Below are 16,852 nucleotides of genomic sequence, written 5' to 3' on the forward strand. Positions count from 1 at the left end.
TCTCTCTGACTAATAAACCTGAAATTGGACCACCCCTTATTTATTGTGATTTATGGACCAAATTGCTGAGATAGCCTGAAGACATACAATGTAACAAAACACTGGAAAGAATAAGGAACACAGGCAATACAGTAAGAGTTCATTGGAAATCATTACCACTGTATACAATTCACTACCATTTTGGCTTTAATATTGACGAGGAAGAGATTGATGCTGGCCTCGGAGTTCTGTCAAGAAATAACAAAAAAATAACAGTTTGTAATATGAAGTGACAGCTATTAAATTGCGAGAAAACCTCCATTTAATTTATGACATGTCAAAACCAGAGAGCATTTGCACCATAGAGCTAAAGTATATCCCTTTCAATGTTGTGTTCATGTTGATTCCCTCTCCTCCACTACTAAATATAAGTGCTCACAGAGTATTCAATGTTATCATCACTGCAAGATACAGCCAAACTGAGTAACAGGGGAACTAAATTAGGAGTTTGTGACACAGAACAATAATAATTTAACAGAGCACTTACAGTTTTTGCCCATTGCTTACACACTAAAACCGAACGCTTAGACCAAAGCCTCAATACCTAAACTTCTTGTAGCATACCTTAAACACAGTGTAACCATAGCTTAAACACAATGTCAACTTTGCACTTTGTTTGCAATTCTGTAACACACTTATTGCGAAACACTACACACGTTTTCTTACATTAGACACTTTGTTCAAAAACAAAATCACCTGTTATCATTGGGAAAACACTCTGTTCAAAATGCAAAACTCATCTGGCAATTGTATGCACTTACATATACACCTGAAAACACTTGCACAGAAAACAGAACACCAATCAGTCTGAGCCTTAGCACTACAAATAGCCTCAGGTAAGCCATTTTTAGAACTTTGCAAGCATGGAGGCAATGAGAGTCAGAGTAAGAGTAGGACAAAGAGAGAGAGGAGTCGGATGTGGAAGAGGACGTGGAAGAGGATGAGGACCAGTGCGGAGACGTATTTCAGATGACATCAGGGCTACTCTGGTGGACCATGTGATAAATCATGGCCTGTCCATGAGGGAGGCTGGGCAAAGAGTCCACCCTAACCTCAGTCACTACACAGTAGCATCGATAATAAGGACATTCCGACTGGAGAACAGGTATATCTTAAAGTTTCTACTCCAGACTGTACCTACTGTGTGTGTCACATGATTCTGTATCATATTACAGTATTACTGTACTAACTATACTATACAAAAATGGGTAGTGCTGTGAAGTACTGTATATGTAAAGGAATACCATTGTGATGTTGCAGTACTGTGTACAGTTTGAAAGTACAGTATGTGAAAAATAACCTAACCAATGACATCTTGTGGTGGCATTTTCTACAGAATGGTTGGACGACCTCCTCAAGGTGGAAGGGAACGGCTCTTCACTCAACAACAAGAGCTTGCCATCATTGAAATGGTGCGAGAAAATAATGCAATCTGACTTCGTGAGTTGCAACAACGCATAATTGCAAATGGAAATGAATTCAACAATATCAACAGGGTCAGCATTTCTACACTAAGTCGCATCCTACAGAAACATAACTTCAGAATGAAGCAGCTGTACAGGGTGTCATTTGAGAGGAACAGTGTCAGGGTCAAGGATCTGCGCCATGATTATGTGCAGGTATGTGTCACTTTACTTTACATACTATATATTGTGATGTGGGAATGAGGGTTTATGCTGCCACCTGCCCTGCCTGTAGCTTGTAGTTTTTGTCTATACTCACCCAACCCAGCCCCTACTTGTGTGAAAATATAGACATTGTAGTTACTGTATGTGTTTTCAGTAACACTATTCAATATTTTCTGTTACAGACAGTTCTGGAGTTTGATGCCGCCGAACTGCCGCATGAGTTCATCTACGTGGATGAGGCAGGCTTCAATCTGGCCAAAACCAGGCGTCGGGCCGTAACGTAGTTGGACAAAGGGCTGTTGTAAATGTCCCTGGGCAGCGTGGGGGAAATATCACCTTGTGTGCTGCAATTAGTGTCCAAGGATCATGCCACTCTAGGTCCCTACAATACAGGAAAGGTCATTGCATTTCTAGATGCACTATATGCAGTTGTGCAGGACAGACCACAGCAGCCCAGGTTTGTTGTCATCTGGGATAATGTTAGTTTTCACCGGGCTGCTCTGGTCCGAGATTGGTTCAACAACCATAATCATTTCACAGTTTTATACCTGCCCCCTTACAGCCCCTTTCTAAATGCAATCGAGGAATTCTTTTCAGCGTGGCGGTGGAAAGTATATGATCGGCAACCACATGCCCGCATGACTCTTCTGCAAGCAATGGAAGAGGCATGTGGAGACATTGAAGTGGGATCAATCCAAGGGTGGATTCGGCACACAAGGCGATATTTTCCCCAATGCCTAGCCCGTGAGGACATCGCCTGTGATGTTGACGAGGTCTTGTGGCCAGATCCGAACAGAAGGCGTGATCCATAAGCCCCCCCGCCCCCCACCACACACATGCACACACACACGCACACACACACAAAACAAGTATATGTTTTTTCCCCCAATAGCAATTTATCCAGTAATTGTCTTGTTTTTTTACTTTTGTTTTGTTGCTAAATTTGATGTTAACAATTTCTGTAAGAATGTTTGTTTTTTTGTAAAAACTTTTTTGTAAATACTGTTTGATTACTGCAGAAATTCTACTTTTGAGTTTTACAGAAGACAATGACAATAAAAATAGAAACACAAAGACTGCAGTGTTTTATATAAAGCCCATCAGTGTGTTGCTGGTGATATGAAAGAGTAATTCAAATGTTGCTTGTGTGTATGGTTTTGTTGCAAGAATTTCATTTTTAGAAAGGAGTGTTAAGTTTTGATTGCAGTGTTTCATTTTGGCATATATGTGAGTTGTTAATCTCCAAGTGCTATGTCTGATTGGCTTGTGTGTTGAGTTTTGACATAATGAGCCAAATTCTGCAAAAAGTGTGTAAGCAATAGGCAAAAACTGTAACACGCCTGACCTACTTGACACATGTTGAAGTGACACACTAGTTCTGCATTATATCACATTGCAGTGGATCGTCTACCACTGCTTAGTGCATAAGTGTCTGTTGATCCTAAACCTCCTTTGCTATGACTCTTTCCATTTCCCAGTGGAGAACAGCTTTTGAACCGGGACTTCTATGGCTTCAGTTCTGTATTTTTTGCTTCAAGGCAGGAGAAACTATAGAGCTGTTACACCAGTGCTGTTAAGTGTGTGTTTGTGACTGAACATTCTGCCTTGGGGTATCTGGACAAGCCAGTGTTTCCTGGTGGGCAATAGATGTTGGCTGGACGTGGGTGGGTGGCCCAACTTAATAGTGTAGGGGAAACACTGCAGGATAAGAGCTACATAAGAAGCAAGTGGATACATCTGTGGTTGCTATGCTAAATCAAACATTTCACAGGATACAGTATCTGATGTTTATGTCTGAGAGCACTTACTGTATGCCAACGAAGGTGCTTCCATTTCACAGTTTCCTGTTTGCTTCGACTACACTACCAGTCAAAAGTTTGGACACACCTACTCATTCAAGGGGTTTTGTTTATTTGTACTATTTTTTACATTGTAGAACAATAGTGAAGACATCAAAACTATGAAATAACACATTTGGAATCATGTAGTAAGTGTTAAACAAATCAAAATATATGTTATATTTGAGATTCTCCAAATATTTGAGATTCCATATGTGTTATTTCATAGTTTTGATGTCTTCACTATTATTCTACAATGTAGAAAATAGTAAAAATAAAGAAAAACCCTTGAATGACTAGGTGTGTCCAAACATTTGACTGGTACTGTATGCAATGACACACAAGTCTGTACACACATTTGCTTACATAGACAGTCCCACAGATACACATACATATACACACATATTCATAAGTACACACGCAAACGTTCATATATGTCTGCACCAAACACTTCTTACGGAAAAACGTAAGAAGTTTCTTAAGGAAAACAATAAGAAGTTCATATTCCTCAAAATGTTCTTAAGAATGCATAGTTTTCTTAGGAACTTCATAAATATATTTCCTAAGAACTTCGTAAATATCTTCTTATGTGGCATTGACATTAGTGACGTGCTTGAAACCAATAAATAAGCCTATTTGACATTTTAGTCATTTAGCAGACGTTCTTATCCAGAGCGACTTACAATTAGTGAGTGCATACATTTTTCATACTGGAGTGTGTGACAGGGATGATAGGATTTGGCCCGCTATAATAGTGTTGCTATTTCCATTTTATTACATTTATTTATCTGCTTTATGTCTCGAGAATATATACTTTTTAGTTGGCTTGCGAACCCTTTATACACAAAAACAACTGTTATTTATCACACATTATAGCCATCAGACTAGCTATATCAAAAACAAAAATGGTGGAGGGATTAGCAGCCAGGAAAAGGTTGCTGTTGGGGAGACTCAATAACTGCGGGGTCACTGCAGACAAAAAAGAGAGGATGGGCGAGAGTGGCCGAGTCTGTCGTATGGCAAGGGACAGTGACGCCGTAGAAAAAAGTGGTCCGAGATCAAGTCGGCTGCTAAGAAGAAGGGAGCTGAGAGAAGCAAGGCATTGAAGAAGACTGGGGGGGCGCAAGAAAATGTTAATGGTTACAAAAGTCTCCATTCGTCACAAGACAAGGGTTTAGCTGTCTTAAAGTTAAGTACATTTCCAAGAAGAAATCCTAAAACATTATTTTCAAGAATCCCATTTCTACTTAACCTTTTTCTTAGGAAGAAACATAGGAAAAAACGTAAGAACATTTCCAATAACTTTATTGAGGAATAGCAACGTTGCTTAACTTTCTTCATAAGTCTATAGTTAAGGAAAAAATGGCAGTTAAGAAGACATTTCTTCTTAAGAATGTTTTGTGAATCTGGGCCCTGGTTCTAAACACAAACACAAAATGCATTCTTTAGCATGTCAGCACTTTTCCTTTTCTTTATAGGTTTAAGAGAGGGATGGGGATATTGTGTGATATTGCAATGGCCACAAACTAAAAAATAAGTACACACGTGCGCACACATACACACACAAACACACATGTGGACAATGACCAGAGGTGGTGCTGATTCAGCCGTTTGTCTTGTTGCATGATTACTCTGCAGACAGCGACAGTTCTAGATAAAAGATGCCCATACAGCTCCTCTCCTCACGGCACTAAAACTCAATCTCGAGTTACTAATAACATTTACTCAAGCTGCTCCCCTCGCTCCCACACCAGGGAAAGAATATAGTGAAAAAGGCCGGAGTGCTTCTGACAAGGGCAAACAGATTTCAAACCGTCTACCTTTCTCAGGAAAAATTACATGAGCTTCCTAATGGAGGGAGATACGATACTGGGGGTATTTTTGGAAAGCTGAAATTGCTGTTTCTTTTTTCTTCTTCTCGGCACTGTTGCTGCCTGGCTACTCTCACCGTGCATTGATCAAATCCTGTGTGGTGTGTCTGCCATGTCTCCAAAGGATTTGGCCCAAAGTGCCTGTGTTCCAGAAAAACTCCTCAAAATCATCAAGGATTACATTTTTTTCACCCACGCAGTGGTGACATTGTTGTCAGCACAATGCAACTCTCAGTAGACAAGCGCTGTATGTGCTAAGCTTAGTGATGTGGAATTCATTTTGGAACACCCTCGGGCTGATCTGGCTGTCTCCCTCAGTCGGCTTAAGTGCAAGACCTTTTTAGAATTTTCTGCACACAATAGTTAGTATGTGCCTCTTGCTTTCGCTGGACCATGGCGCATCTGCTTTGTTTGTGACAGAATGCGCTGCATTTTTTGTCACGCTGTCATGAGTTGATACCTTTCCTACTGCCTTTAAAAAAATATGATAATAATCAGGCGATCTGGCTGTGTGTTGTTGACAGACAAATCTATCAGCACTGCAGTGTTGTGTGCATCCTATTGAAGATAAGGAGCAGAGAGAGAGAGGGAGGGAGAGAGAGAGAGAAGAGGGGGAAGGAGAAAATAACTGACGCACGGCGACGACAGCTCCATAATTATTCTCATTAATTCAAGTCACCGTGTCAGAACAATAAGTGTCGTCTGGGATACGGGCAAGGGACAGCCGTCTGCCTCTGCATATCCCCAGACACAAACAGAGTTTTGTGGGCGAAAAAAAGCTCAAATGTACATCCTGCATTTTTGATGAATAGAACTTTTATTATTACAAATAATCATGTATTCAAACACAATGTACGTACATAAAGTCTCCCTGCACACACACACACTCAAAGAAACACACTTATACAGAGCGTGTGGATCTGACGCCTTTGTCTCCAGAGGTCTTCAACACAAACACATGCATCCACATCTTCAGACATACAGCATGTCTCTGCAATGTGGTTGTTTGTGCCTCAGGCAGTTACTGTACATTCGAAGAGTGCCACATATGGATGTTTCCCATTTCAAGCTAGAGCAAACCCTTTCCCCTACATATTCCCAGATATATTGAAAGGGATATTCCGGTGGGATGAAATTACAGTGCTATAACTGGAGTTATGAGTTATAATAATGGCTGGAACAGAGCTTATGGAATGGCATCAAACACATGAAAACCATGTGTTTGATGTATTTGATACCATTCCTCTCATTCCGCTCCGGCCATTACCACAAGACTGTCCTCCCCAATCAAGGTACCACCAACCTCCTGTGCCATCCATCCATCACCTCTTGCCTACCAAAAGCATGGCATTGATTGGCTGGGGTGTGAGATAGTCCAGACTTTCATGGTTAGGGTCTGTAGAGCATTGGGATGCAGATACACCCCAGCAACAGACTATTGTCTATCTGTTGTTCACGGCCTATCTCTGCAGTGCACTGTTTAAACAGTCAGGTTTGCATTGAGGGAACGCACAGACCTCTGTTTGTCTTGCTGCCTGAGGGTACTTCCTCTTTCTAGTCCCCAGATAATGCTGTTCCCTCTTGTATGGGAATGGCAGCCAGGGTTAGGGTTGTTTCTATTTCAACTCAGTAAATTGAGGACATGAGTTGTATGTAGCACAATTCAATAATATTTTTTGGTCAATACTTTTTCACTTTTGCCCACCCCCCCTAAAAGAAATCCCACAGCCTTAGTGCTTAAGAAAGAACATGCTGTACCTGTGCATTTCTTGGGGCTCCCAGGTCTCTTGCCATGCATCCCTAACTTGCACGCAAAGTTTTCTTCCCAGAATTCAGCGAACCACACGTTCCTTCGGTTGTTGGAGAGGGAGCGGCTCCGGAAGTATCGGTCGAAGGCTGAGATAAGGATGAAAATTAAGAAGAGGAATAAAAGCAGAGACAAAATAAATGTATATCAGCCTAAAGCCACACTCTATAGCACAAAAGGTTTGTACATCTCACAGTGCTACAAACACATGCATTATTTCCCATTGTTTGCTGAGTAGGTTCAATGAGGCTCAGTGTCCCCTGCTCTCTCACCATCCACGGAGGCTCTCTTGGGGAGGATGGTGATGGCCCCCTCTGCCACTCTCTCCTGCTGGACCACAGGGGAGATCTTGGACCCCCAGCTGTCTGAGCCAACCCAAAGGAAGTGACCCGTCTGGTTGTTACGTTTGGCCGTGTCCAGGATACGCCTGTGAGAAGAAAACAAAGTTGTTATATTTCGATTAACTGAATTTAGTTTTACTGAATTTCAATTCACTGAATTCCGATTCACTTCCTGTATGGAATTTGACCCCAACCGCAACATCATCCAGCAGCATACCACCCAGCATCCCACTGCTGGCTTGTCACTGAAGCTAAGCAGGGTTGGTCCTGGATGGGAGATCAGCAGCTGCTGGAAGTGGTGTGGAGGGCCAGTAGGAGGCACTATTTCCTCTCGTCAAAAAAAATATCCCAGGGCAGTGATTGCGGACATTTCCCTGTGTAGGGTACTGTCTTTTTGATAGGAACGTTAAATGGGTGTCCTGACTCTCTGTGGTCGCTAAAATATCCCATGGTACTTATCGTAAGAGTAGGGGTGTTAACCCCGATGTCCTGGCTAAATTCCTAATCATACCATCATGGCCACCTAATCGTCATTACCTTCCGATTGGCTCATTCATCCCCCTCCTCTCCCCTGTAACTATTCCCCAGGTCGTTGCTGTAAATGAAATGTGTTCTCAATCAAAATAAGGGTTAAATTAAATAAATATAGAAAGAGAGAAAGATATTCAACTGTCATTGTCCAATCTGAGATACGTATCCAATATCTCCAATGATCCATCTAAGCTTTGTTAACCTGATGGCTTCCATATTACTATTTAAAGAAATGGGTAAATGTGAAAGGAAACCATATTGTAGTTTTGATTCCTGCAAAGTCACCCTCACCCGACGTTCTCAACTCAGACTTCTCAACTCAAGATCCAGTCTAATATAACCATTTTAGGAAAGATGTGTGGCTCTACCCAGTCCTTAGAAGTTTGGAAAACTGAGTTTACTTATTACACTCAGGTGCTGAGCTTTTGGTTGAGGAGCATCAGAGAGTCCTTTATGTGCTGAAAGGAACTTCAATACAAGGCACTCCGCCGCATAGACAGTTCCTTGTACCAGTAGTGTCCCGGAGTTAATCGAAACATCGTTATCTCAATCCACAGTGAAGGGTTTGTGGATTAACTGATGGAGGACAAACACTGTTTTTAACTCGATGGCGACTAGAGTGCACTGACTGAAGGAGGACATGTGTCTGTGCGTGTGTCTGTTTGTGTGTGTGAGACCGAGACACACACCTAATGTCGTCCTCATTGGCGAACATGATGACGGCTCGGGCGTTGGAGGTCTCAAGCAATCGCAGAATGAGCTTGTCAAACTCCCCCGGCTTGGGCTCCCTGGGGATCTTCAGAGACTGGGCAATGCACACACCACCTGTGGGGTGAGGAGGAGGGAGGGCGAGAGCGAGCGCGAGAGAGGAGGGGTGGACAAAGGGAAGGGATGAAGGAGAGAAGGAAGTGGAATGGTGGACGGGGAAGGGGTAAAAGAGAGAAGTAGAGGTATGGAGGGAAGGGGTTAGAGAAGGGGAGTGTATGCATAGAGAGGGAAAGATGGTGAGAAAGAGAGAGGGGGAAGATAGAGAGAGGGTTGGAAAGAAAGACAAGTGGAGGGGTTGCAAGAGAGATAGTGAGGAGAGAGATGTGAGGGAAGGGTGTGAAAGAGAGGAATGGAGGGGTGGATATACGTAGGAGCAAGAGAGAGATAGGAGTGAAGATGTGGAGATGGGAAGGTGTTGAGGAGAGCAAGACAGAGAGCCAAGAAGAGTGGATATGAGCGAGAGATGAGGTAGATAAGGGAATAAGGTGGGAATGAGAGAGCAAGTAGAGGGGGAGAGCAAATGAAAGAGAAAGTGAAGATGAGGACGTACAAGATGAAGGAGAGATGAGGGATGGAGTTGAGGAGGAGAGAGGACAGAGTGGATAAGAAGAAAATGGAGATGAAAGAAAAATAGACAGGGAAAGACAGTGAAGGGTCATGGCAGAGAGAACAGGTATAGAGAGAGATGGAGGGAGGGAGGGAGAGTGTGGGAGAGAGAAACAGACCATCACTATCTGATTCATTCATGTGGACAGTAGCAGAATACAGATGAGGGAGCCAGAGAAATCTTTCCATCCATCCATCCACTCCCTCCATCCTCTCTTGAATGAGAAAACTGCATTACATTTCAGATTATATCAAATGGTATCACCTGGCTTTAGGTGTTTAAAAAACATTAGGTGGCGCCTGACATACTGTATTATCGACTTATTTGCTTAGCTTGATTTGTTTGCACTCGACTGACACGTACGCATTTTGTTAATCAATAGTGTCTGTCTATGTAAAATTGGGAGGTTATCAGGTGCTGTTGCCTCTCTGCTTAACAGCTGACGAACACGCGCACACACAAACACACACACACGCATAATATGTATAATGGCTTGCTTTCCCTTCAGACCTTGGATACATGCACACACTTTCGAGATATTGGTATCCCCAACACAGCCATCCTTCTTCAAAAAACTCTGCCAGATATGACGAATCCATCACAGGGAATATAAATAAACAGCACTTGATAAGGCGCGTCGGCGCATCGACAGGAGCAGTCCTCCATCTTTAATTGTGTCCATAATAACCTTCCATCATTTTCAGACTTCTCTATTATATCATTAGGCTCTCTGCTCTGACTTAAGCGATGATCTCCCCTCGGAATCCAATCTCTCCGTGTTACACTCCGTCTGCAACAGTTCCATCTCTTTGTGTCTCTTCCAGCTCCATCAGGGGAGCCATCTCGCCACATTACTGTCCCAAACACAACTAGTTATTATCCCTAAATTGATACCTTTTTAAGGGTAATGGCCAATCTGCTTCCCCTGGTTTTCCCAACCTCCAAATTGTTATGCTTAGTTGTTGTCATCTATATCATTGTTGGGTGTAATTGAGGGAGTTTGGGGGGTGTTCGTGTGCGTCACTTCTCTGAGGGGCGCCATGATGGGATGTTGTCTGAAGGAAATCTCTGAATGAAATAGAACTTCAAAATGAATGCAACATAATCTAGTAAACACTTCTGAAAGTTTAGTTAAATGTATGACTAAATGTCTCAGGGGGTACAGTAAACAAGGTTTAGAGCTAGCTGTTTCGTGACTTGCTGTGACCTTCCACCCTCAGCCACCTGCAACCACGTCATGCAGCGGGCACAGTGTGCACACACTCTAATCTATCACTATCGCCTAGAAGGGCTGTCAGAAAATCAGGAGCCTTTCACCATGGATTTATGAAACATCTCACCAAATCAGTTCTGCTATGTTGCCATTTCCACTTTATAGCCCTTCAAGTTCAAATAGCTTAGGACTCCCCATTTAGAGTCTTCAAGTATCTATCTTGCAGAGTGGGAGTCGCATCTGTGTGTGCACACCCAATAAATCAGAAATCTAGTCCAATTCCCAATTTGTTTAATTGTTCTCTAATGAATGGACAGATTCCCCATGGCAATACATGTCACACCCTGATCTGTTTCACCTGTCTTTGTGCTTGTCTCCACCCCCCCCCCCCCCCCCCAGGTGTCGCCCATCTTCCCCATTATCCCCTGTGCATTTATACCTGTGTTCTCTGTTTGTCTGTTCCCAGTTCGTCTTGTCTCATCAAGCCTACCAGCGTGTGTTTCGTACTCCTGTTTTCTTGAGCCCTGTTTTCTAGTTTTCCCGGTTTTGATCTTTCTGCCTGCCCTGAGCCTGCCTGCCGTTCTGTACCGTTTTGACACTGCCCTGGATTACTGACCTCTGCCTGCCCCGACCCTGAGCCTGCCTGCCGCTCTGTACCTTACGGACTCTGCCCTGGATTACTGACCTCTGCCTGCCCCGACCCTGAGCCTGCCTGCCGCTCTGTACCTTACGGACTCTGCCCTGGACTACAGACCTGTGCCTGCCCTTGACCTGTCCTTTGCCTGCCCCCTGTTTATATAATAGCTCAGCGCTGCAAACTGGGGAAAGGTCTTTGCCTGATTAATATGCTAAATTTTGTATTTAAATCATTGGTCATAAATTACTTATATCAGCTATTATGGCCTTGTGAAAACCACACGACAAGGGGACATATAGGCGGTTGCCTCTAATGATGGCATGAAAAAGTAGGAGTAGGACTGTACTGGCTCTGTGTTAAGGACCAGTCTGATTCTCACAGTATAATGTGTTCTCTTTTGTAAGCTACCTATCCTTATAAATTATTAACGAAGGCTGCCAAGCTCGTCTAGTAGCAGCGGCTATCAGGGGATATCGCAGTACCAAGGCACTGCATCAATCAGGACTTATTGCAGCCAGTTGGGACTTGAAGTGGAGGATCAAATTATAGGGGGGGGGGAGGTGGCAATATCAAGCCAGGCAGGGATTTCATGTGTTAATATCCTGTGTTCAGCTAACAAGTCTGTTCTGTATGGAATATGGCACGCCATTCCCATGTTACAGTGTTGTATAATTTTGATAAAGGTTGGAAAATCAACCAATTTCCACACTGTTGTTGCTCATTAGGGGTAAAGGGGTTTGCAGCACTACTGTAAGTGCAGGGAACATAATTATTCTGGAGGTACTTATATTCTGCTTGTAGATACTTCCTCACGAAACAACACTGGTGTCAGATGTGTTGTTTTTCACTGGGATCAAATTAATTCAGACAGAATGATATGTTAAAGTCGAAAGGCATTGTGTTGATACTGCTAATAACACCACTACACATAACTAACATCAGAAAACCTCCAGTTTTCACTTTATGTCAAGTGACAATAAAACAATGTAACCTATTGACATTATAGTAGTTACATGATGTGGTTACATATAGGTTGGTGCAATAGCGGTGTACGTAGTTATGTATTCTCTGTACACCACAGGAGGTTGGTGGCACCTTAATTGGGGAGGACGGGCTAGTGGTAAAGGCTGGAGCGGAATTAGTGGAATGGTATCAAATACGTTAAACACATGGTTTTCATGTGTTTGATGACATTCAATTCGCTCCGTTCCTGCCATTATTATTAGCCGTGCTCCCCTCAGCAGCCTGCTGTGCTGTACACCTTTACACTAGCATCACAGTGCATATGTAACCAATGTGGAATTGCTAGTTACCTGTTTGTGCACTAGTATGAGGCACAGCAGGCCTCTTATTCACACTCTCATATCGCATATCTTCCCACACTGAGATGTAGGCCTATCTATATACATGCCAAAGGCTGTGTAACATGAAGAGACAACATTGACTCTTCGATGAATACAACAGACTAATAACAAAATAATCACACTCTGTTTATCCAAAACTCCAGCTCTCAAACATAGGACTATATGGGCTTTCCCAAACTTTGAGTTTATTTTTTAAACAAAAAAACACATGAAACATGGGTACTTCACCAACCTCTGCACAATTGATACTTCCTCTTCATACTTTAGAGAAAGAGCATTATACAACACAGCAGCGTACTGCACAGTCCTGCTCCTTTTCTCTTAATTCACATAAGAGTTCCACGTTTGCCTCAGAAGATTCTGTTTCTAAAAAACTTTTGCCGTTGTCATATCACTACTTCCAGTACTGCCCTTGGGATAAGCACAGGCCGTTTTTCTGTGAGTTTTTGCCTCAGACAAGGAAGTTAGAGTACAGCAGTGGTCACCAACTGGTCGATCTCCAAGGCATTTCTAGTCGATCATCAAATATGTCTGTAAAAAACCCAACGATAAAGCCTTGTGTTCCTATTTTTTGTATTTGTCTCGCGTTGTTGGAGGTAGGTGCACCCGATTCAGCTGCACTGCACATTCTTCCTACTTCCACTCGCCTTACAACCAACACTGCAGCTGTAATGAATAAGTAGGAAAGTGTATCGATAGGCTTGCATTGTTATTTTTAATATCAAGGAATATTTCACTTTCTCTGTTCATAGGAGTAACATGAATTTGTGCATGAGGCAGAAATAATGTGGTGCGACTCAAGTTTCGCCATTAGCTGGAAGACGGTGTCCCTTTTTGGTCAGTGTCAGCGGAGGTAAGGGAGAGCAGAGGGAAGTTGAGAGGTGGACCCAGAGTCTGCTGGTCTATCCCTCCGTTGAGACTGACCATCAGATGCAGGCACCATCAGCCCAGTAATATAAAAAGCAAATTATTTAAATGTATGCTCACTCAATTGTGCCTCACAAGTAATACAACAACTGACATATTACCGGTGTGATCATATAGCCTACCTCAAATGTTGAAATATATACATATGTATATATATATATATATATATATATATATATATATATATATATATATATATATATATATATTTGTAATGGTCCAAACAACAATGCGTTGGCAGGGCAATTCAAGCAAAGCCAATATGCGGTGATAATGTATTGGGCCTATTGCCTACAGCACAACTCTCATTGCTGCAGTACTGTTTTTAATAGGTTCATGTTGCATGGGCTTATGTTTTTCAAGTCATGTTAAAACAAATCTGAGCGGTAGATCTCGGCTTGCATTTTGACTCAAAGTGATCTTGACTCAGAAAAGGTTGATGACCACTGCAGTACAGCATCACAAGCTCTATGAGAACAACTGTTCACATTTAATTTCCACAGAAAGATTTGTCTGGTGAGGAAAAGCTGGCACGTTGACTGTAGTGGTGTCAGCCATTGAAAGACTCACAAAGAATTGATGCACTTGTGTTTGTTGTAGGTATTCAAATGTGTTTATTCTGCAAATAACTTTTTGTCCAATTGATTTTTTACAGGGCAGATGGGTATGAAGCTGAAAGCATTAGTATATGATGAGACAATAGCCCTCTGTGGCCTGAGTTTAGCTGACGTGGGCTAAAAGAGGCCTCTTGAAAAACATAGCCTGCAAATATAGGGGAACTTTTACGTCTGGCGTTTCTCTCTTTTTAAGAGGATGGTTACATCAGTCCCAAGAATATGCTGTTTAAAGCGCTCTTTGTGCAGACTGCGTGGTGAGAGATGCAGAATGCTGCAGTGATATCGAACCCCTTGAAACTCCTTCAGCCCAAACATTCTCAGATGTCGTGTCTGAGAGCGAGATGGCCCTCTAAACCCATTCTCTCACACCCTGCTACTCTACAAGGCTGCCAACACAGGCATTGCATTATGCAAAATGAAAAACTACTAGACTCCAGATTTACATGTAGTGGGAACCTGGAAATACAATGCAAGTCCATTAAATATCCACAAAGACTATGCTCTTGGGTACTAAAACAACTTTGAAATTGAAAGGCGCTGTTAGCATAGCAACAAAATTGCACCAAATGTTTTTATAACACTAATGCTAAGATGGTAAATGGCAAGTGTCATGTCTTATTTCTTGGTATCAAAAATAATGTGACTATGAATATGTTAGTGGTGCAGTTAAAGCCTCTTTAAAGCTTTTACCCCAGTCTGTCATTTGCTTGTTTTGTGATTTCGCTTATTGGCACGTAGACAGCATTCATCATAATATGGCATATTAAAATATTTACATTTCATACTGTATGCTATATCCTACTCTGCTTATGTGACTTCATTTGCATACAAATTACATTGCTTTACCTTGTGAGGCCCACAGATTTATACAATCCGGGAATGGATGCCGAAAAGGGGGGTGGTCACTTTCAATTCAAAACCTCAATTCCGGAGCACTTATCTGGCTCTATGGAAAACAGATACATTTAGTTTAATCTGAGGGAATACAGAAAGCGTTGCATAAACACTCAGGCTTGTCAAGGTCAGCGGAGAGTCAGTAAAAGCTGGTTTGCACTGAATGAAATATCAGCCGTTCGCACCGAGCGCCTAGCTCTCTGCATCCACTGACAAATTGGAGACAGCAACAACTCTTGTATCCCAATTGAATAAGGGGATAGGTCGTTATTTGTTAAAGCTTCCATTTCGCTCTGAAACAGGGATGAATGAAGAGAGAGAGAGGGGTCAGGATCAATGGGTACTTATCAACAAAACATTTTAGATTACTTGCACATTACGCTAGGGATAATGATACTATTGCTGTTTCACTTGTTCCGTTGGGAAGAATGGCCTGTGTACATGTTAATCAATGAGTTGGAGTGATGATACAGTAACTGCTGCAAAGAGATAAATGTTTCAGAGCTATGCTAGGTCTTGATCAAGGCTCTGATCAGATTATTGGAATCTAGCTCCATCCCTTCAGTCTATGCTGATCTAAACCTGCCAGCTAGAGGTCTTCACGGGTCCACCTGACCCGAAATTCCGAGATCCGACCGGGACCCGAGCGGGTCCAGATCCTTAATTCGAACTTTTGTCTCGGGTCTGGGTCGGGTCTGATATAGTTGCCACAGGTCTCGGGTATGTGCAATTAAAATTAATTTACCGATTGGACCCGTCTAGAGTATAGAGACACACAAGAATCACCTTCCTCACTAGGGAGAAACATTTCCTGGGAACCATTGTCTAGTTTGGCAAACACTGTTTCCTCCAAGCCCCCATACAAATCATCCTCCATATCTAGTTTGCTATCAGCACTCTTCTGAGCAGGAGTAACTTCACAAACTGGGGATACCTCAAAAGTCTCCTTGAGACTGTCCTAGCCTCGCTATTTCCAACAAGTATTCTTCCTCCTGACTGCTATCCACCAGAACCAGTGGCAAGAACTCACTCCACTTCTCCCATAACAGCACTTCAACATCTAACTTGTTTAACTCCCCTGTTAGTTCAACCTCCAGCATTTTTGCCACCTGATCTAACTGATCCCTCGTTAGCTTGAGTAAACCCCAACTATCCTCTACCTCAGCACAAAACAATGCTGTCTTCAACACCCCATAGACACAATCAGTATGCTAAACAGAACCAATAAATTAACGGACAACAGTCACAGTTAGCCACTAGCTCACTGCTAAACAACTAATATGCGCTCCAAGCCCCAGAGATAACCACTCCTACAAGGCAAAACCAAACCAACATGCCATGCACAAAAGCTACACACCATAGCCACAGTTAGCCACTATCCTAGCACTAACACAACCTGTTTTACCAAAGCTACAAGCCATAGCAACTGTTAGCCACTAGCCTAGCGCTAACACAAGCACATGTGCCACAGAGTCCTCCAGACCCCATACTGGGAAATCTACTCCTGCAAACAGTGCCAACAAAAGCTATTAAAACTATAGCCGAAACAATCAACACATAATGTTCCGGCCCACGTGCTAAACACCTGATCAGCCTTGCAGTAGCTGCAAACAATTTACTACCTTCGCAGGCACAGCCACACCAAACATTTCTGTTGACCAACATCATCAGCTCTCTTGTTAACTTGCAATCTGAAACTCACACTAGCGTAAACCTCACTTAACATGCTAGCTCAACACAAACACCCGCTACAACCTTTCTCAACAAATG

At 42.6% G+C, this 16,852-nt stretch overlaps 1 protein-coding gene across 1 annotated transcript in view; it reads right to left on the minus strand.

Annotated features, from left to right (window-relative positions):
• The window catches only part of LOC311135373 (metabotropic glutamate receptor 8-like), a gene marked incomplete at both ends in the record, with an annotated part of 298,164 nt that overhangs the window by 107,196 nt on the left and 174,116 nt on the right, over positions 1-16,852 (minus strand). The window contains 3 exons of the mRNA XM_084169312.1: positions 7,135-7,272; positions 7,456-7,610; positions 8,745-8,880. Of these exons, the coding sequence (XP_084025438.1) occupies positions 7,135-7,272; positions 7,456-7,610; positions 8,745-8,880 (429 nt within the window). The remainder of the gene's footprint in view (positions 1-7,134; positions 7,273-7,455; positions 7,611-8,744; positions 8,881-16,852) is intronic.

The sequence above is a fragment of the Coregonus lavaretus genome (genome assembly GCF_964263955.1).
Source record: "Coregonus lavaretus genome assembly, chromosome: 9".
NCBI lineage: Eukaryota > Metazoa > Chordata > Actinopteri > Salmoniformes > Salmonidae > Coregonus > Coregonus lavaretus.